Source organism: Toxotes jaculatrix, chromosome 18 (assembly GCF_017976425.1).
Source record: "Toxotes jaculatrix isolate fToxJac2 chromosome 18, fToxJac2.pri, whole genome shotgun sequence".
NCBI classification, from domain to species: Eukaryota; Metazoa; Chordata; class Actinopteri; family Toxotidae; genus Toxotes; species Toxotes jaculatrix.
In genome coordinates, this window is record NC_054411.1 from 15311061 (window position 1) to 15334241 (window position 23181).

At 40.6% G+C, this 23181-nt stretch overlaps 1 protein-coding gene across 1 annotated transcript in view; it reads right to left on the bottom strand.

Moving 5' to 3' along the window:
• LOC121198458 (protein shisa-8-like) overlaps positions 1-23181 on the bottom strand; it is a 78389-nt gene that overhangs the window by 26671 nt on the left and 28537 nt on the right. The window contains exon 2 of the mRNA XM_041062633.1: positions 16192-16307. Coding sequence (XP_040918567.1) covers positions 16192-16307 — 116 coding nt within the window. The remainder of the gene's footprint in view (positions 1-16191; positions 16308-23181) is intronic.

Sequence of the window (23181 nt, forward strand, 5' to 3'; positions counted from 1 at the left end):
CATGTGAGTCAGCCTGTTATTGATGGAGATGGGCTGGGTGAAGTGTACCACCTCAGGGTGTGCTATAAAACACACTTGCACGGGGTCACGTGGCTGTGCTAAGCTCAGCCGTACACACACTTGGCATCAACACAAAAATTACACATGCATGACAGTATGTACTTGTGAGGACTTCAGGCTGATTTAAAAACCTTACTTTAATGCTGAGCCTAAACACAAACCCAAAACTAACGTCAGACTTAACCTGATGTTATTGTAACTAACCTACCTCCTCCCTGTCTCTTATTTCAACCCCAAACATACAGTATCAAATATTTCTTCCACATGTATGCTGCATGGTAACATGCCTAGAGTCTTGCTGTTGCCTGACTTATATGCTGACACACACATAATAACATACATGGGCGGTTTTGCCATGCTTGACATTTCTCTCACTCTGCAGCCAGCAACATGTAAGCTGTCCACTGACATTTCACACACTGCATGGAGGGATAGTCAGAGACAGAACACAAAACAAAGACACAATCCCTGAGATAAATGAGAGCAATAGGAGGAGTAAAAGGGAGAAGAAGGGTTTAAACAGATTTTTCTTCCACGCATAAACACGTACAACATACTATTCTTTATTGGAAGCAACTGCTCTCTTACCTACCTCTCATCCTTCTCACTTTCTCTTTCGAGTTTCACTCCCCGAGTCCCACCACGTTTCTCACTTCATCGTCACCCTACTGCCATCATCCCTCGCACACTCAGGCACACCCATATGCCTCTGTGAGCAGACAAATACGCACCCACACACACACCTACACCTACACACACAGCGCGCAGCTACAATGCACTTTCTCTTCATTTTTGGCATCTAAGCTACCACTCCTTTACTCCCCCTCTCATGCTCTAATTTTCCTTTCCCTCTCATACTTTCACCATCACCTTTCTCCTCGCCACCTCTAATCCTCCCTCCCCTCCGTCTCTCCTGTGCCAATGTGAACGATTGAGATGCCACAGCGAATGACAGGCTGTGATGGAAAATCTGGTTTAGCAGAGTGTGTTTCCTCCTCCTGTTTCTCCTCTCCCCTTCTTCTCTCTTCCTCCCCTTCAGGCGTCAGTTCCTGCATGGTGGCCAACGCTGGCCCCTCTTTGATCCCCCATAATGCATTGTGATGGCTGTGTCAGTGCTCACCCTGATCTCAGAGAAACTCTCGCTAAGCAACAAGCTAAGATCAATAACGCCATGTCACCAGGGAACTGTTTTCTCCGTTGGTCTTTCTCCTCTCTCTGTCTGTCTGATTATCTCATTCCCTCACTATTCCTCAACATCTCTTTTTCTCTTTTTTCCCCCCAACATCTACGTTATCTCTCTGTCACTCTCTGCAACCTTTACCACACTGCACTGTGCCTTCCCTCGCTATTTCGTCATCTGCCTTTCTGTGATTTATTTATTGTTTTTTTCTTTCAGCTTCCCACTCGTTCCCTGCCACGCACGCACAAGCAGGAACGCCTCAATGCACATTAAATATGGTTGTGTGATGAAAAGTTAACAAATCCTCCGTCTCGGTGTTCCAGCAGCAGCAACAGTGCAGCTTTCTATTGTGTGACTGCAGCGGGTCATTGCGACAATTACAGAGTTCAATTCGATTCTCTCAGCGTGTGTTTACAGGTAGTTCCCACCCCCCGACTGCTGCCCCTTATTTCGCAGAAAGAAAGTGCTTGCATAAAAATTGAAGTGAATTTTTTAAAATCATACATACTTGTTGTTAAGCACTGGGATCTGAGTAGATACAACAGAAAATAACAGACTGGATTAAGATGCATGAATAAGTTTTTTAAACTGCTTTTTCTCTTTACCAACACAAACAAAGATAAAACAAGACAAACCAACATGTGAACACATCCTACAATAAGCTGAATTATGTTAAACTGTTTACTCAAGCACTAATTTAGTACAAGTTCAAGGGCCTTTTATATTTTACTAGAGTATTTCCAAATTCGACTGTTTCATATTTTCCTTGCAATACTTTTCAGGGGCCAAATGTTATGTGACAGTTAAGGTTTGACAGATAATGTTAGCAGCGTCTTCTTAGGGTCCTCTTGTCATGCTTAAAATAATCTGGGACTTGTTAGCAGTTCCCCCAAAGAATGATTTCTCTGATTGTTTCATTTAAATGATAAAAGCATCCAATATGTCACAAAAAGCAAAGATTAGAGAAAAGTCCAAAAACTTAATACATGTTTATCTAACAGAAGCTTTTTTTCCCCTTCACTCTCCTTTTCATCATCTCATAACCACTGAGATTTATTTTGTGACTTCTTGGAGGGGCCCAGCCCCTAGATTAGGAACCACTGAACTAAAGTACGTAATTGTGGAAATAAATTAAAACTAGCTTCACTACTACTACTACAGTAAACCTCTGCGTACACATGGCTGCATCAGTATTAAAAATCTAATACTGCCATATATAATAATATACCAGTCACAGGGGAGATTTTCCTGCACTTCTTTGAAACTGAATACATTTCCCTGATAATAACTCAGCTATGATGGAATATTTTTTACATAGATGTACAGGTACTTTCACTTAAGCAAAACATACTTCACTGCATAAATGTAGTTTTATGAAATGTTGTTAACACAGGTGGAAACATCACTACTCACAAGACAGTGGAGCAATTCTTTCTCCTGGAGGCACCGAGAAGCCTTATGATTGATAGCAGCATGCGTGGTTACACTGACAGGTGGACAACGATACAGAAAAAGACTAATATACCATGTTTCAGAGCAGACAGCAAAGCAGCAATAGGCGAGGAGATAAAGCAAGGACATGACCACAACCAAGTTAGTTTGTATTGGATCACGTGCCTCTCTCCCTCCTAGCTGTCTGGATTCAAGAGTGTTTATGAAAAATGAGAATTCATCACAACATGGACAGAATGGCAGCAGAACCGTACGGATGCCTATCACTTCCAGATGAGAATACATGGATGCTTTAAAATGACTAATTATCCAAATGGCATCCAGATGCAGATCAGTTTAATGTGAGGTATAAATGATGCCTCGATTCGTCCTTGTGCTGCAGATTGTACTTGGCAGGCTGGGATTGCAGCAGTGTGTTTTGACATATGGCGAGAGTGTTGGGATGAGGATGAGCGCTGTATAAAAAACAACATGACAGTCAGTGGGCAGGGGGAAGTTTGAATGACGTCCAACGTGGGATTATGTGAATGTTTGTGGATTAATGATTCAATCAAGAGAGAATTTTGTTTTTAATAGTGACAAAAGTATGACATTGTGTGTGTTTGTGAGTGTGTGACAGTGACTGAGGGAATGAGAGTGCTTCTCTCCTTCCGCTGCTATTAGATAAATGATATCTGTCACTTACACAGCAGTATACTGGCAGTGGTATATGGCTTCGCTTTGTTACATGACAATTTCACCTTGTCTGTCTCTCTCTCACACACACACACACACACACACACACACACACACACACACACACACACACACACACACACACACACACACACACACACACACACGTGCGTACCGTGAAGGTCTGTTTCTATTCCAGTGATTGATGTAACTATTGTAGTATCTATGACACTGCTGAACCCAACTCAATATTGCTTTATAAAGGCAGAGAAATACAGCAACTGTGAAGTTCAGAGGTTTAAAGTTTGAAGTCTCTTGGCCACAACTGCGTGGTAGATATTTGACTTGTAAATTTGATGACTTTACAAACAAAACGTTTCTTATTCCTTCTTCAGCTTTCTCGTTCATTTGAACTAAAAAAAAAAAAAAAAAGAGCCATTAAGCCTTAATTAAACACATTTGGCTTATTTGGCAAAAGATAGCCATTGGTACACATACATTCGGGAGTTGAAGGGTGTGTAACCATGTTCCTGAGAGCTTACTTTTGCAATTACAGAGGATAAACTATCCACAAGGTCATCAATAAATATCTCCAAGTTGTAGGACTGTCTGCTTGATAAGTTACAGGATCTTATTTTCGATTTCTACATGTTAAATACAAAAGATGCGACGTGCGGGTGTGGACGATTTGGAGCTGTTTAAAGAAAACTTTAGACTGGATGATGTGTAATGAGTAAAGTAACTTGACCAACACTACTCACATTTAATAAACTCAATTACTAAGCTCTTGGAGGACCAAAATTGGCCAGGAAACCAAAAAATTAAGTTAATAAACAATCAGCAAAAGCCACCTGATCAGAGTGTTGTCACTGCAGTTTAGTTTAACTTCTTGTTATTCTTAAGAATTTTTCATGCTGGTCTTTATTGATAAAATCACACATTTCTGTGGCATAATATTCTTGTAATAAGGTAAGATTTTTTCTTTTCAGGCCAGACTTTATGCTTCTGTCAGAAATATTTACAGTGATTGTACTCATGGTCAAAATGGTAAACATGACTCCTACTCCCACTCATGCAGGTTCCATCTCAATACGATTATGTCCCCACAGGTAAACACTGAATCACCGAAAATGCTGAAACTATAAACAACAACATCTCCCTTAATGGGACCAATCTGATTGGATGTAGGAGCTGCAGCCCTGATGCGCGTCTGCTCGCAGGTTAGTGATATGGAAATAAACCATAAAATTAGTCACTCGGTCTGCTTTGCCGTCTCGTCTGTTTGGCTTCCTTCCTGTCTGTCCACATGTCTGCCTCCACTTTCATCCTGCACAGGTCATGTGTGTTTGAAGCCACAGTGTGTGTGTGTGTGTGTGTGTGTGTGTGTGTGTGTGTGTGTGTGTGTGTGTGTGTGTGTGTGTGTGTATTAAAAGCAGACTGCAGGTCGGTGCTCTCTAAACCCTGTGGCCGTCACACAGCACATCAGCTGTCATAACAGACCTGACTTCCCCTCTAAGGCTCACGCATGGCTGAGTGTGATTAGGTTAAACACGCTCTCTGAAATGACGTGATGTGATGTGGCATTGTGTGTTGTGTGTAGTGTGTATTTGTGTGCTGGACAAAGAAGGAAAGAGAGAGAGAGAGAGAGAGAGAGAGAGAGAGAGAGAGAGAGGGAGAATGTGTGTATTTGTTGTCATTTTTATATGCCGTGCTCACATGTGTGCTGAGTTTGTGTGTTTGTGACTCTTTAGGTGTGTGCTGCTCATTGTGGTTGCTTGTTCTTCTGTGCGTGTGTGTGTGTTTGTGTGTGTGTTTGTGTGTGTGTGTGTGTGTGTGTGTGTGAGCGTGCGCGCCAAGGACTCCCATGCTGCTTTCCAAGAGCTCTGGCTTGCCGCTGTGAGACTGATTTCAATCAGATATGTTACACCATCGTTTGGCTTAGCTTAGAGAGACACACACACACACACACACACACACAGACACACACAGACACACACACATGGAGCTGCCATGCAGAGACCAGCTCAGCCACTGTTTCTTTACTGATAACTACCATCAATTTAAGCTCACAGTAGGAGCAACCTTCGCAGACAGAAGGAGACGTTGTTATCAAAGGCACATCCTTCTCTGTTACTTCATATTGGTTTCACTTGTGAAGTTGTGCTTATGAACCAGTTACGTCCTGTGAAAACCTGGCACCTTTAATCTTCCTGTGACAGTTTATTTTCCAATCAGTGACGAAAATGCTTCACGGCTGCAGCACTGAGCCTTTTGTTGTATGATGTAGTTTCTACGACCAAACTGAAAATGAAAACAATCAAGCGTTTTGTCAGTTTGGATCCTTCGTGGCGATACAAGGCTTTTTTTTTTTTTCTTTAGCCTGATATCATCTCTAAGCTTGTAATTATGAGATTGAGCTTGTACAAGATTGTTGCTTTGATTATGGAAAATGACTCTACTTGACAGGGAACATGGCAGGACACATGTACAGACTCTCAGGGTAGTGTGGAGCAAAGAGAGAAGAAGCGCCTGCGTGGCATGCGGGTAGATCAGCCTGTGTCAGATTGAGAAATACCACAAGGCGTTGCTGTCATGCTGAGCTGCAGCCCTATCCTGTCATAATCACAATAAAGCCTGGTTTTATGTTTGATACTCTGTACAATGTACTTTATATCATTTATATAACACTAAAAATCACTGGTTCAAAACTGACCCGGCTTGAGTCAATATAGCACCAACACAACACACACAGGCAAGACAAGGAGTTGTTTTGACCCAGTGTTACTGTTATTTTTATGTTACTGTTGGGTTATTTATCCAAACTATAGTATGGCTACACACTGTAGCTCCAATAATACCATGTGAACATGGTTTTGTATAGCTGATAAAACCTTTATGGTAGTTTTAATGGTTTCCTGTGGGGTTTTAGACCCCTAGTAGCACCATTGTGCTGTATTCCTGTTTCGTTTGTCTTGCCTCCTTGTGCACGCACCCTGCCTGTGGTTTCTCACTATTCCACCGACCCACAGGTGGTGAAAAAGGACCAACAAGACAGGGAAGAAGAAGAAGAAGACAGCTAGCAAGTAAACATGGATGTAAATACTGGATTTAAGATACTTGCACGTTTTATGAGGAAGGAAATATATTCAAGAAGGAAACACGCAACATGTTTTAGTGAGTAACAGTCAGTGTAGTTATAACTTCTGTTCGTTTATATTTAGTTTTATATTTCACTGTGGGGCACCTTTAAGGTAAAACTTGAACTTGTTCTAACTCTTGGTAAATAAGCCAACTGTCATATTTAAAAAATAAAAATAACACTAGGTCAAAACATACACGTTTCAGGTGGTTTTCTACCCACAGGTATGGAGTAAAGTTAACCCGTTGTTGCATTCTTGCTAACTAACCTGGTGATTTTTAGTGTATATTCTGAATTTTACACAGAAAAATACTATGAAAATATTATCTTTTAAAATCATTTTACTTTTAGATTGCATTAACTTAACTTAGCGGGCAGGCAAATTTTAAAATGCAGAACAATATTCTGCTTATGGGAGACTGTCTGCTTACTGTAAATATATTTTTTTTTTCAGGCATATTTTCTGTCATATGCTCTCTCTCTCTCCCTTCTCTTTCTCTCACACACACAGACACACACACATCCCTCCCTCTCCGGTAGTCAGCAGCACAAGTGCTACCCTTGGCCTGATGCATTAACCAGGAAACCATTGAGTCCTCTATGAGAGGGGTTATGCCTCATTATGACAGAATAACAGAGCCAAAATGGAGCCCGATCCCTCCCAGTCGCTCCATAACAGTAATACTATCAGTGAGCCTGCAGCAGCTAATCCTGGCCATTTAATGTATAGCCACGCACTGCACCTCACTCAGGGGCTCAGCAGCAGCTCATATCAGTATCCAACAGACACACACACACAGATATTCGCATTTACACACACATTCACACGGTCCTCACATCCATGGATATCCACATCCTCCCTTTGAACTACCTCGCTCATTGCTCCTGCCATAAAAATGGCACCCTCTGCTTGCTCATAAAGTAGTGCTAAGTGCCTTTGCATGCATGCACACTGAAAGACGGCACAATTCTCACCATCTCCTTAACCCCAAGGTCTAAAAAACCCTAACAAGACCCTAACAAGAATAATAAAAAAGGCTTGATGATCTCATATCTTTTGAAAATAGACACAGACAAAAAAAAAAAAAAAGCATTAATGAACACTACCAAGTGCAATCACATGCTGCACACATTTCCGCTCACTCACTCACACAACCATATTTTTAAGGTCGAATGTGTAAAAATGTGTCAATCCATAATGGTTGACCCTCGGGATGGCTGGAGGCAGAGGAGGTGACAGACACAACAAAGCCTCCCACAGCCTCTCTTGACATCTCCAATACACACACATCAGCAAACACACACACACACAGACTCGTGCGTAATACACTATCCCCACACATTAAGACTGTACGCTGTGACAGTGTCTTGCTAATGTGCATCGTCATTTGTCTCCATTGAGCTGCAATTTATAAATCGTCTGTCAACACTATCCGCAACGGCTGTCACTGCTCTGTGTATGTGTGTGCATGTGTGTGGGCATGTGTGTGGGCATGCGTGTGGGGGGTATGTGCGTGGGGCGGCAGAGCAGGAGTCTGGTGTCCTTCAAATGACTGAGAGAAAATATCCCACTGGATCAATGCACCCCCACACACAAGCACACAAACACACTCAGACACAGTACACACAGGCCTGAAGATACGCTCGCTCTCCTTTATGCATGCTGTATACATTTGTCAACACACGTCCTCTGCAGTACCTGCAGGGGTCTAATGTAAGTGTATTAACTTCACCCTCAACAAGAGAAAAGATGATGGTGGACATCTTTTACATTCATGAGTAGAAATAAGATCAGTCAGCAGAAAATCATCAAGACTTTTGTCAAATTATTCGTAAAATAAAAAAAACAAATGAATCTGTAAATAAAGTAATTAATAAAAAATACGAAAGAAGCATAAGTGGGTGCTGTCAAACATCAACTGCCTTATCTCTATAAAAAGTTAGATGTCAAAAGTGTTTTAAAAATTGATGCTGAAGTAGCTAACAACTTCTTTGAGTATGACATTTATTTCACTTCTGTCGCTCTAAAGGCATAATTCTCTGTTGGTTTCTCTATCACTATGCCCATCAGTATTTGTACTGAATGCACTGACTTGGAAGTTTGCATTAAGTATTTATGAGCATCCAATATTTCCAATCAAGTCGCTGACCCTCTGTCTTTTCCTTCGGTCTGCGTGACTGTGTCTGCCTGTTTGTTAGTCCCAGTTATTGTTTTGGTGGCTCGCAAAAGCTGCTATCTGCCGCTGCCCTGGCTTCTTAATAAGCCTATTCTGGATAGTTCCCCTCTGTGAGTTGGTTGACTTTCAGCAGTGGCGACAGATCTTCACAGAATTTGGATAAATAGAGCAGGGACCATTCATGTCTATGCGATCGCTTCTCCAGTGATTTAATGTCCTGCATTCGTGTTTTAAAGTCTGTATCTATGTTTTTTTCTGTTTTGTTTTTTAGTACAATGTGGAGATCTGTTTTCATTTTCATTACATCTATGAATGATCTTAGTTTTCTTTATGAAAGGAGATAAAATGTGAGCTTGTGTTGTACTAACTCAAAGCTTTATTTTTTGTGTTCTTCTCGCTGTATTCCATCATCCTGCCACTAGGTTTTGTCCCTGAAACCACAAAAGTTTGCTTTCAACTCAGTGCAACTCTTGAACTCCCCAAAACAACCAAAAGGAACATCAGGTCTATTTATTGTAGCTCTGTGATCATTTCTGGGTGACTTTAGAGTTCAGTCGGAAAACGAGGGATCAGACAGCTCTGTCTGCAGACACTGAGGCTATGATTTAGAGAGTGAAAGAAAGACGAGGGGAGAGAGGGGAGACAGAAGGGGAGGGGACACGGAGATGACAGAAAAAAAGCGGAGAAGCTGTAACTAAGAAATACAAAAACATACTTTTATTATAGGTGTTTTAGATTTTCAGTGGTTTTGGCTGCGTCATAGTTTGGGTGAAGGTGGGGGGAGACAGAGGGAGAAAGAGAAGTTTGAAGTTGATGTGGAGAGGGGAAATGAAGACTCACATTTCTCCTCTGGATGTCAGACAATAATAGATTATTTCAAGGCTCATATGAAGGTCGAGAGAAGGAAACCAAGACCCAGAGGAAGAAACTCAACTCAAGCAGAAAAAGGCAGGAGAGAATACACAAAGGTCAGCAACATTCAAAATAATGTTCAGTATAAAGGGGAGAAATGGAAGGATGAGGAAAACTGAGACTGGGAGAAGAAGAGTAAGAAAACAGAATATTAAAGTAGAAATCGCGTTGGGTTGAATAAATGGGGTTAACATGCTGGGATCTGTCTAAAGACTAAAGCTCCAAAGCTCCCATAAAACGACAAACGGATTGGCAGGGAGACCCGAGGTCCTGTCAGTCATTCAGACACAAGGGCAAGACCGCAACTGGATCACAAGACAAGTTGGCCACCTGATGAACAAACTGTGCAGCACGCTCATGGTTGAGTGCATGTTTTCATGCTCGTATGACCATACGCTCATACTAACATATTCTTAACACGTTTGCTCTAATTCACTCTCTCTCTCTTTCTCTCTCTCTCTCTCTCTCTCTCTCTCTCTCTCTCTCTCTCTCTCTCTCTCTCTCGGTCTCTGGTGGGTTGTCGTTGACGAGCTCAATGCAGATATAATTGGCACTGGCCCCATGTGGCACTGTAGTGATGATCCACAAGAAATCAAGGGCGCACAGATGTAAACAAACACTCTCTCTCACACGCCTGGACACACACACACACACAGACAGACACACCAACCCTCTGCCTATAGTACGTCTTTTCACTTAACAGGCAGGCTCCCATGATACTCATTTCCTTGTTTTGATTTCAATGTCACACTGATCCTATCTCCCTCTTCCTCCTCTCTCCCTCTCTCTGGCCGCCTCTCCTTGCATCAAACACACATTCCTTCTCTCTCTCTCTCTCTCACTTCATCTCTCTCCTTCTCCTCCCGCTCTATGTCTTCCATGTCCCTGCATCTCAGCCGCCCTTCCTCCCCTTCTCACTCTGATGTTTTTATTTCTCTCTGCCTCTTTTCCCTCTCTCGCAGGCCAGCAACATGCAAATTATGCCCCACAAATGCAAATCCTTCCCTGTATGAGAAAAGACCTCCAGTGAAGTCCGCCCAGCTCAGATATACCCCACTCAATCCTTTCCCTTCTGTAACAGAGGGGGCATTGCTGCTTTGAAGGTTACCTGTGAGAACTGCTGAATAGAGCAGTACACGTGTGCGTGTGCATTAATGAGACAGTCCGAGGCATCATCATTCAATGTGTTTCAAATGGAAGCTGAAATAACAAATAGGTTAGGCTCCATTTTTTTTTAATGTGCCTGTAGTTGAATCAATCAGTGCAATAATTGTTACCTGTAGGAGTATTTCAGTGTACATATATGTAACCATGAAATTAATCAGCTACTGGTTACACTGCAGTGGCTGAATGACATTTCTACACGGTGAGGCTTAAAGTCAAACTGAAATTTTAGCTCTCCTGACCTTTAATTTGAGAGGAATTATAAACTTTAGTGGCTACTGTTTTTAGTTTTTCAAAAGAAAATAAAACCTTGACTGACATTTGAGAGTTGGTGGTAGATCACGGCCCTGTAGCCTGAAAAATGGGACACAAGGTTTTTGGGGTTTACCTTTAGCAGTTTCAGACATTTGTTCCTTTAAAACATTAAACACTGTACTGTTAGGTTTGTATGTGAGAAAGCAGGAGTTTATCAGCTTAAATTATTATTATTTTTAAATTACAAAAATAAATTACAGTCAAAACTGTAATTTATAGTTACACTTTTGACCAAATAAGTAAACAAGTTAAAAGAAACACTAAAGATATAAATACTGATTGTTAGCAAAAATTAATTTTAGTTTTAATTGGATTTTAGTTTGATTTTGAATGGAACATAGTTGATTGAAAAAAAGATATTTCTGCAGCTTTAAGATAAATTTTTTTCTCAGTTTGACCTCAGTTTGAGGTTTTCCAGTCTAACTGAATACAGAGAAATCCTTGCAAAGCCAGCGGAGGAAAAACTGTCGAGTCCGTGCTGTTTTCAGCGGTGCCGTAACCACCTGACAAAACATTTGCCAAAACAAAGGAGGATGAATTTCTATGCTGCAGTCAGCGCTGCAATTAGATGCAATGCTCGCATGGCTGACATCAGCTATAAGTGATCTGGGAACGCATTCCCAGCTTTCCATCTTTCTTCCCTCCTTCCCGCTCTTCTTCCCCGCCATCTGTTCTTTTCTCAGTCCTGCCACACTTTATTTACATCCCATTGCCTGATACCCTCTCCATCTCCTCATTCTCACTTACAGTCGCTCACTGTCTCACTTACATGCACCTTGTTTTTTCTTTCTACCCTCGTCTGTGGAGATTTTCCTCCCTCTTTTCCTTTTTTTTTCTTCCTCTAACATTTTCTTCTGTTGTTCCTTCAAATGTTTGCTCATCTCACCCATCATTTCTTCACTTGCTTCCACACGTCCTTTACCACTGTATGAAACTTTATGAATATATGGAATACAGAAAATATGTGCATATTGTGTGTGGAGATGTGTATGTACATGTATGAGCCGGTTTTTGTGTGCATCCGTGTTTGTGTGTAGAGCAGGGTGTCTGTCCTCAGGGCAGCTCTACACACCAGAGCAGAGCAGAGCAGCATCTGACCAGCTGTCCCCCTCGCAGCTAGCAGCATGTTGTCTCTCCTGTCGTTTCTCTCTATTCCTGCCGTCTTTTCTTTTCTCCAGCTTTCTCTCACTCTTTTATTCTTCTCCCTCTGTTTGACATTTTTAACCAAAACTCCTTCCTTGTATCCCCTCAGTCTCCTGGCACAGACACACCCACTGCTCATCGTCACCATCACTTCCCTTTCATCTCTAGTCTCTTTACTTTTCTACCTTCACCGCCTGTCCCCCTCTCTTCCCCCTCCCTCGCTTGCTAGTCCTCCTGATCCCCCTCTCGGTAATGTCACTGTTAAGGTATGTCTCTTTTAACCTCATCTCATTTTCATCTCCTCCCTCCTGTCTCTCTCTCTACTCCCCATTACCTTGTTCTTTGACTTTGTTCAGTAACTTCTCTGTCAACCCGTCATCCTCTCTTTTCTCTCCATCATATCAGTTGTCCTTTATAACCACACCAAAACTCCTGTCTTCGGAATTCATTGATTCAGTCATTGTAACCGCCATGACCTCAATACTTTTCCTCACTGTGTTTTTCCTCTTTCCCCACTCTCTCCCACTTTCCTCTCTGTCAAATCTGCCAGCCCTAGACTTTACATCTTACCACTTTTATCCCTTAGTTCATCTCTTACATGGTATTAAAAATATATCTGCTTTGAAAATGAGTGCAGGAGAGTTGTAGAGGATTGGAAGGCAGATCATTCTTTTCTCAGAGAGGAAACACGAGGATTTGGCTGCTGTCTTCATTAGGGAACGGGCTCAGAACTTGTTCGGTGTATTTTCATCCTAATCAGCCGCACTCAAGTCTCTCACTGCTCTCTAACTCATGCAGCTACGGTCTATTGCAAGCCACAGTGCATTGATGCACATAGTGTTTTAATACACAGCACATGTAGAGCAAACTTGTATATTGTGCATTGTTACCTTGCAGTGAATGGGGAAGGCATTCGTGCTTTTTAAATCTTAATGAAATTTGCATTGTTTTTCAAATAATGGGTATTTTCAGCCCACAGTCTTAATATAGAGAAACTACTTTAAAAGGCAATGCACTGATCATAATTGTATTGTGTAAGTGCATTTATGTCTGCACTGGAGGCAAGTCAGCATGTGGCCAAATAAATAAGAAAAGCTAAGGACCACTGTTACATGAGTTAACAACAATTATTACTTAATACTGTACTACAAATGTACGTTTCGTTTCAAAATCCACAGCACAGAAAAAGACAAGTTAATATGTTAATAAAAAAGTTAATATGTAGTAAAGGTTGCAGACAGGATTCAAGATGTTTAAAGATACATGGTGCTGTATGTGACTGAATTTCCTCACCCATATGATGTTTAAAATCAGTTTTAAAAAAAAGCAAAATGCTAATGTCAAACCAGTGGGATTTATCCTCTGGGACCTTGAATGTTTGTAAAACTCCATTGTGGTGGACCCACTAACTGAACATCATGGCTCAATCCTGCTACAGTGCAGAGTCTATTTCTAGGTGACAAATTGCTTTTAGTTTAGACATTCAATTTACATGCCTTTTCCATTAAAAGACAACATTGTTGTCATTATCTCATTATAAGTGCTTTTTTACTGTAGGTGTTGACTATAAGTTTGAATCACAAAATAATAATGGACCAAGTGGTGTAACAAAGTTTTTCCTATTGCCTGGAATCTTTTGGATGAAACTCAAAATTCACATCATGGAGAAACAGAACAGCTTAGGCAGCCACAACCTCCTCTGAAAAGTTTTTTTTTTTTACTCTAACTTGTGAAGTGATAAACATTTCATCTACATTTATACCCATCTGTCTACCATCCTTTCTCCTTCCTGTCTGTCCCCGTCACTCCCTTTCATCTCTGTTTCTCCTCTCTCTCTCTGTCTAAGTGGCATGGAGGATTAAATGTGTTTAATTAAGAGGTGATTAAGTGTAGACGGCTGACACAGCAGGATCAGGATGGCTTCATCCCTTTGGCCCCGACTGTCATTTGTACCCCCCATTCATCCCCCAGCACACACAGAGACACTTTCTCCTCCATATGTCCGCCTTGTTTATCCCTTACTTGACACCTCTCTCACTCCTCCTTCCGTTATTTCCTTGCTTGTTTTATTTTATAAAAAAAAAAACTCCAAAGATAGTCATGTCTCATACAAAAATTATTCAAGGCCAAGAAAAAAATGCTATCATACTATGTAGTTTTTGCACTAAAACGCGTATGCATGGCACAGAAAGGTTGACTAGATAATGATGGTGAAGAGCAGAGGAAGTAACGGAGGGATTTAATAGCAGGGGAAGAAACAGAACGAATGAGGGAAAGCAAGACAGAAGACAACAGAGTGCTAATAAGCACAGTACAGGGTGAAAAGGAGGCCAAAAACTTGTTTATTGCAATGGAGGGTAGATGAAAGAAAAGGGAAAAAGCCTCAGCAATTTCCTTTTGTCTGTATGTGTGGATAAATGTTGCATGTGTGAGTATGTGCATGTGTTTGACAGTGTGAAATAAAAATGAAATATTGTACTTGAATAATTTATGAACCAGAGCATATGGAACAGCTGATATCTATGTCAGTATATGTGCTTTTGAGTCATGCTAATTGATGTCATATGGCTTTCATTATGGCTTTTATCTACGCAGTAACAGAAGTCTACCTGTTTGCAGACACAACTGGACTAAAGGACAGCTCGCATTTTTTCTGCCGTGCCTGAGGACGGGGACAAAATTATGAGGCAACGGGGCCCTTTGTCCTTTAAAACATGCCATCACTCTTGTCACAAATGAGCCCTCAGGAAGTATGTCCACTAATTTGAGCCTCAATGCACTGAAGAAGCACAGGGTTATATTGAGCATGTATGTATATGTGTGTGTGTCTATGTGTGTACTGTGCGTGTGTGTGTGGTCAGAGCATCTAGAGAAAGAGGCAGACAGATGGGTCACTCAGTGTTCCCACTGTGGTTTTGGAGCTGGAACACGGCTAATTACATCTTAATTAAATATGACCTGTCTGTCCCTGCGCCTCCTCGTCCATGGATGGCACATGTGAGCGTGTGTGTGTGTGTTTATCTGTCTGACAGAGAGACAGCAACAGAGAGTGACACCTATGTGTGTGTGTTGGGTAAAGTCGGTGTGAGATGAAGAGTACTGGTGGAGAAATATAGTAAATTTACAGTAGGCCAATGTGCATGTCTGGGATCTTGACAGTGTCTCACAGTGGATTTTAAGGCTTTGTCCCAGACCTCTCAGTTAATTCTCGTCTTTGTTTCTTAATCGCTCTAAAAATCGCTCTAAAACAATGAATCCTAACCAGGGTGTACCCGTACCCAAGGTTGCATTTCTGCAGTTACCAGAGAGTTTGTGGAAATATTGTAAAAAAATTAATTGTGAAAAATTATAATTTGAATTTAAAAACACACAGTTGAAGAACAAGGAATGTGAAAACTAATTATCAAGCAAACAAGTCCAAAAGGTTAGCTAAAGGTGGTGAATAAATGGTTAATAGCTAAAATTAAAGGATAAACAGCTGAAATACAGTTAGGTAAAGTAATGGAGAAGTAGTTAGCCTAAAGTAATAGGTAGTTGAAATATGATTAGCTACACGTATTGACAAATGGTTAACGGTTAATTTAGAATCTATGGATAAATACTTGAAAGGCAGTTTACAGATAGTGTAAAATAATATAATAATGATATCAATGATAATACAAAACAGCTAAAATGGAAGTTTGAGTAACTGTGGCGTTGTCTGACAAAAAACATTGGGAAACCATCGTTCTAAGACGTGCCGGCTAATTTTGCTGATCTGAACTACACAAATATAAAACTATAGAGCATATACAGCATATAAATAAAAAAACAATAGCTTTTTCAATAGGACCTTGATAAATGCACAACCTGTGGCTGATTTGCTTATTTGTGACACAACTGAAAAACCTCTGTCTGTCATTTCACATCAGCTCAGTTCGCTTACATGCTAACTCATGCATAGAGAAACATAGACTCACATATTGAAGACTGACCATTGTTGGAGCGTAGCGACCTGGCGGAGATGCCATTGGTCCCTATAGGATGATGAACCGCGGTTCCATCCACTGCTCCTGCCTCCCCTGGCTGCTTCAAGAGTTCCGTCAGAGTCCTGGAGGGAGGAAGAAAAAAAATGCAAATTTACCACATCCTGCATGCAAACTGAAAAGTAGTCAAGGCTTAGAACCTTGTGAGCTCTCACAAATATACTCATGCTAATCAACACATAGGGACGAGAAAGAGTGTGGCGTCAGGCAAATGAGTGAAAGGAACCGCAGAAATAAAGAGGACCGAAGGGAAAGTGTTAGATCGACGTGATGGGAAAGAGTTGAGACGGATGATAAAAGATGCACGTTCATGTGAAAATCCATTATTAAAAATATGAAAAATCGGCCTTCATCTTAATAGCTCTACCTGAGGATAAAGACAAGTATGACACATGGCTGTTCATCTCTGTAAAACACAAACCCAAACAGAAAAGGCTCCGAATTAAATTCAAGGCAGTGGAATCGAGGATGAAAAGGATGAGTCTCTGGATGTTTGCCAAATGGATGCGTCAATCATTTATTTAAGAAAAAAAAAAAAAGAAAGAAACATCCCCTCTTGCCATCTTTTATTGTCTGATGCCTTTGAACAAGTTCTGATGCCTCCTCAAAACTGGAACACGGGCAGGAAATGGCCTTCCAGCGTATAGACTTAACTATGCAGGAGCACACAGAACCTGCAGCTGTAAGCAAAGACTTGGGCTGTGTATTGTATCAGATAGAAGGTAGTTAGTGGACACTATTCTACTTAAATCTCTTACATTTAGTGCCATGACTCTGAACCAGGGGTAGGAAAGATTGTGGAATAGCTCAATAACTACAAAAAAACATATACACACAGACATTAAGCCAGCTGTAACACCTGAACACCACATGTTCAGGTGTTACTATCAAACAGGCAAAGACCTCTACACAGTTAGCTGAAATAATTCAAGCAGTTTACTAAAAGTAGTGCATAAAATGTCGACATTGATATCTGAGCCTAATGGATAAACAGTTAAATCACAGCTAAACGACAGCTGAAAAATAATGAGCTTAAAGCTGACAGCTAACAATAAAAACTAATAATAAATAGTTTAGTTTAGTTTTTACAAGTGTTAGAAATAAATGGTTAATAATGATCATCTAATGGGCCTGTGGGGGCTATGACTGATAAAAAAAAGCGACACAATCAAATCTTCTTGTTAAACAGCAAAATAATAACTTGAAAAAGAAGCAGGGGCATGTTACAGTAATGTGCATCCTTATGCCAGCAAATGTTTTCAGATTTTGCATGGTGTATTGTTCATTGAGGTTTGACTCTGGACTCAGGACTATGATCTTTCAGCTGAAGCAGATCCATTCTCTTTGATATTCTGTGCAGGATGGTGGAGGACAAATAAGGTTTTTAAGTGGTGGTCTCAGCCATGGTAATCTGATTTGTCTCACACAAAGCTGCATCAGTGCCATATGTGTGGTCGCAGTTTAATTGCTACGACAAACATCCCTGATGGAATCCAAGTGATATTGCTTGCCCTTTTAGAGTGTTGACCGCAAAGTTTCTAATTGGTTTTATAAACTTTCCAGTGTTTGCACATATTAGCAAGGACTAAAAGTAAAAGCTCACCATCACCATGTCACCACTGACAAAGAAATTACAGCAACATTGTCAACAAATCAGCTGTGACCTGAGAGCTGCTATCAAGAGGCCCATGAATATTTCCTCACTGTTAATCTCGCTGTTGAAACCTTGGCACAGCCTTCTAAAATGCAATGGAGCAACTGTCTTTTTATTAGCCCGCAGTGAAATGATTGCCTGTGGTCACGAGAGCAGTAAGCATAAAAACATGAACAATGTAATGCAATCAAACACAGCAGACCGGCAAAAAGGCACTAAGTGTTATGTACCTTGGTGAAGGTGTCTTTGTGTCATTTGTTCCCAAATGAAAGGATAAAACAGCATGAACACAAAATGGAACCTGCTCTAACTCTGACATTGCTATGATGACTTTTGGCACTTGGCCTCATGCCTATGACTCCATCATAGCAATCCCCATATATCAAGGTATAACATACAATTACTTAAGGGGGCACTCCACCAGTTTTGCACATGAAAACCCAGTGAAAGCAGGTGTGTAATGTGTTCTGTGACTCTGGAGGAGCTTTGTCAAGTCTGAGAAAGTGGTGATACCATCAAGATTATATTTTGGCTTTATAATGTGCGACAAACTGGACGTGTGGGGTTTAAAAGATGTGGGCATTCACCAGAGAAGGGAGGAGACTTTAAAGGGCCGCACAGAAAAGCACAAAATGAAATGTATCAGGTAGCAAAAACATGAAATTAAATTGGTATTTCGTTCCTTTCCCTTGACATTCTCACTGAAGGTGCCATTAAGCAATCTTCAGCTGCTCCAGTGGAGCTACACAGCGACATGCCAGTCGTCTGTGGCCGTAGAGGGCAGCTCCCTGGTGTCAATGTGAAGCAGAGTGTTGCTAGAAAAACTCTCAGCTCAGCAAAACCTCTCCAGGATAAATTAATGTTAGGGAAAAGTTTATTGCTGCTGAGACTGACACATCATCTCTATTCTGGCAGAAAAAAAACCCTGCAAATACGTACAAGGTCAGTAATGAAATTTATTCTTGCAGTAAAACCAGAAAGTTGAGATTTAATGAAACTGTAGTGACTTCCACGGGGTAATTAGGACACTGACAGTTTAAATAGGACTTGCAAAATTAATAAATACTCATAAATGTTTCCACAAACTGAATGATATGGACAGTGCATGCTACAGGAACACACACAGACTGTACCCACACATACATCTCAATTGCCCTTTGCATTTTCTGCTTGCTAGTCAATCTATTCTCTCTCTCTCATCTCATTAATATCTGTCCACTTCCATTCCTCTACTTCATTTGTCTTCCACCCCCCCAAACACACACACACACACACACAATGGTAATAAAGTGAGCTGAAGCTGCATCTCCGTCACTCTCTCGTCTCCCCCTCCCACCACCCGCTCTGTGTCTCTTGCCTTCGTCCCCTGCAGAATGCTTAAGAGCAATATTGTTGAGTACTTGTTGTTCTCTACACCCTCTATCTCCCTGGAAACATCTTCTCTTTCTTTCTCTCCTCTTCTAATCCTGTCTGTCTAATCTTCTCAACTTCCTGCGTCTGACTCGACACCCCCCCACCCCCCCATGTTATCTCTTGCCCTTCGTCATTTTCGTTGCTACGAGCCTTTTATCTCTCCCTGTATCGCCTCCTCAACCCTCCATCTCTGACTCTCTTCTCCTCTCAGCCCTCTGATTATGCCTGTCTTGCACTCTCCCTCTCATTGTTTTCTCTGGTCCGTCCCTCACCCTTTGGGCCAATTTCTATTCTCTCTCTCTCTCTCTCTCTCTCTCTCTCTCTCTCTCTCTCTCTCTCTCTCTCTCTCTCTCTCTCTCTCTCTCTCAGCCTTTCCTCCCCCTTTTTCTTCCCCCTCCCTCAGGAAACTGTCACATAAACTATTCCAACTTGCAATATTAGCACTGTTGAAATGATACAGAGTGATATGGTGAAATCAGAACACAGTACCAGCACACACACTCACACTCATGTACACACACACACCCACACACACAGAGGGGGTGGGAGCTCAAACTATAAATTACATAATTTAAAGTAAAGTCATAATTTACAAAACCACTTTTACCTCTATCATCTTTGCAACTGATGCTTCTGGGGTCACATGATTTTTCCCCTCTGCTAACGATTAGCTGTCTACAGAACTGGTAACCAAACAACTTACTCTACCATTACACTGAGTTGCATGAGGAAAAGGCACAGCTAAAATGCTAAAATGCCTAAAACGTATGAAAAAAATGCAAATCTTCATCATTTAAGTTGCAAGGAAATTCAAATACTGTGTAAACCCCAGCATCCATCCAGTCTATATGCCGAGGGAAATCTGGCTCTTTCATGATAAGCAGGGGGTGCGGAAAGTGTTGACATGCAGCACTTCAAACAACACACACTAGTACAGATATGAATGAGGACAGCAGTTGCAATGCATACAGTACATATGACATATCTACTTAATTCTACAGGTGATTCAGTTCATTGTCCAAAATCTGGACATAATGCAAATTGAGGTGTCTTATGTCCAAAGTTTAAACCAACCTTTTCTTTGAAATGTGTAAAGTATAAAGTTGCAAACTGGGTGGATTTGGAAAAATTACAAACACAGAACTATCAGACAATAAATTACTACCAAATTATTTTTGAGACATCTTAGACCAGTAAGGCAACTAGTGAGAAAAATGGCAACTTGTCACACATGTGCTTACTTCATATGAATTTATCAAATGTTCAAAACTGTGTCGAATCCCTAGTTCTCTGTTCGTTAGGGTCTTACTGTATTCGGCATTTTCACCGAGAAAAAAATTCTGACCATTTCTTCAAAAACCTCTCCTGTGAGTGCCCTGTCGTCGAAGTGTAAAACAACTAAACTGCTGGAGTGCCCCTTATGATGAGCATGTTATAAATTAAAAATAATTAAAAAAAACAAAACAAAAAACAGTTGGCCACTGGACAGCACAGTATTGAATGTACCTTTCAGCCAGCAGGGATAAGCTCAAGTCCACCGTGACCTTACACAGGTGAGCAGGTATATGTAGATAACTGATGGATATGTGTGTATTCACTGTGACTATGACTACTAGTATGACAAACACAAAAAATATGCTTTTTTTTTCCTCAGGAGGTCAAACTGCTGGGATCATCATATGAGTCAGTCTGTCATGTTTCATTTAACTGTGACTTTTAAAGTACAGTAACATCCATTGCTCGCTCTCTTTCTGTCCATTTTGCAGTTTTTATCTGTTTTTTTTTTGCTCATCACATCTATTTAAATATTTTTTTCTCTCATTTTTATTTCTTGCTATTTTGTTAAAGTTGGGTCAGCTTCCTTCATATGAAAAGCCCCCTGTTGTTAAAACCAAATGCTGTTGTATAGATTGGATATTGTTAATGAATTTCATGATGTTTGCTTTCACAAAAGGCCATGGATCAGTCTCATTTACAGTTAAATTACTAAAAAATATCCATTTCCCCTGCAAGACGGGATATGAACTAAATAATGAATAAAAGCTGATGTTCTGAGACTGATCTTCTCCAAACTCTCAAACAAAATGAATCAGCAGAAGGCAGGAAATATCCATCACAGAGGGTTTCACTCCCGTGAGGATTGGTGGAACTTCTGGAAAACTCCAAAGAAACATCTCCAGGCGATTTGACAGGCTTAAAGCAGCACATGCTCAGCTTTGTCCCAACTGAGACTTGCTTAACATTAAAGAGTGAGAAAACACAAAACACTCCAAGCTACTCCTGGTATCCCCCAAAATTTGATTTGATAAAACATATAAACTTCAAAAAGTCAGCAGCAGCCACGGTGCTGTTCAAACTGATAACAGTGACAAATTAAAAATCCTTATGAGCCCACTGACTGAGCATGAGTGCGTTTTCCAGTGAAGCAGTTTAATATGTGTAGTAATTGCTTCAAACGGAGCCAGCTATCTACCACAGTGGAATCTTTTCTGTGGTCCGCAATTAGTGATCATTCATACGTTTATAGGAAACACGATTAGCCTCTGAAAACCGCGCTGATATTCACGCAGCATGAACCTTCTCAACATGTGGTGTTTGATTAGAGTCTGACAATTCAGCAATGTCTTTTTTTTCTGAAGCATGTTTTTTGTGAAAGATAAAGCTGCAAAAACTCCCTCTTTAAATTATTTTCTTTAAAATGTTCTCCATTCGAATGGAAAAGGGAAATTTTATATGAAGAGAGGTGTATGGCCCCTGTGAGTATTTATGAAAGAACTTTGTCCTAGGGTATATAAGTATCAGGGGATATAAGGTGGTAGCTCAGATTGTTGGTTCCTGCATGTGAGTTTTCCAGGCTACACAGTCTAGGCTTGATCAGACAGATTACTGGTTTACAAGGAGCCAAAAAACAAAACAAAACAAAAAAAAACATCTGAGTGTAAGACATGCATGATAAAATAGAGAAGAGTTGAAATGAAAGTAAGCTGCTGTTTTTTAGTGAGTTGAGATTTTAAAAATCACATAGTAACTGAAAAAACTCGTAAATATACATGTTTCTGAGTGCTACTGGACCTGCCTGAACATTTTATTAAAGGGAAAGGACCACTGCATCTCATCAATTGTTAATGATTAACTGACTATTGATTGTAAACATGGTGGACTACTGATTAAGGGAAATGCTTCAAATCTCCAATCCCCTATTACCTGCTGTCTTGATAAATTCAGTATAATGTCCGTTGCCTCAGCACAGCAAGAGTCATGTCAGACATTCGACTTTGTGTTTTTACTTGAATGATGTTAAGCTACCATGAATGCAACTCCACACTTCCTCCAGACTTTTTACATTTAAAGTCTTGCAGCCTGCCTCCGAAAGTTTTGGGTTTTGTTATGGTGGCTCAACATCAATCAGGAGGACAGTAAAGAATAAATTTCAAAGAGAATTTAGAATAAAAAAAATTTCCAAAAAAAGAAAAACTCTGCAAATGCACATTAAACTGAATTTACCATGTGAACCGCTGTAGTAGCTTACAGAAAATTCAACCTCCCTCAGCTGCATGAAAACCTGCATTTGTAATGTCAGTTGGGCAATACAATTTAAATCAATTTATTTGAGTTGTTTGGGTCAAACTCATTTTTCTATGGCATACAACTCCCAACAAGAGTTTTTTTTTTTTTTTTTTGTGGTCAAATTTTAAATTCATGCAGTCAAACACTTACAATTTAAATGATTTCTGGACCCAAATGCAGACACATGCAGAGGCAGTCTGGATAAATGTAGCAACTCTTAAATAAACTTACGGTGAAGTAGGAGGACAAGATGGCCGAACAGAATCCAGGTACAAGAGTGATATAAATTCAATGAAAATCAAGGA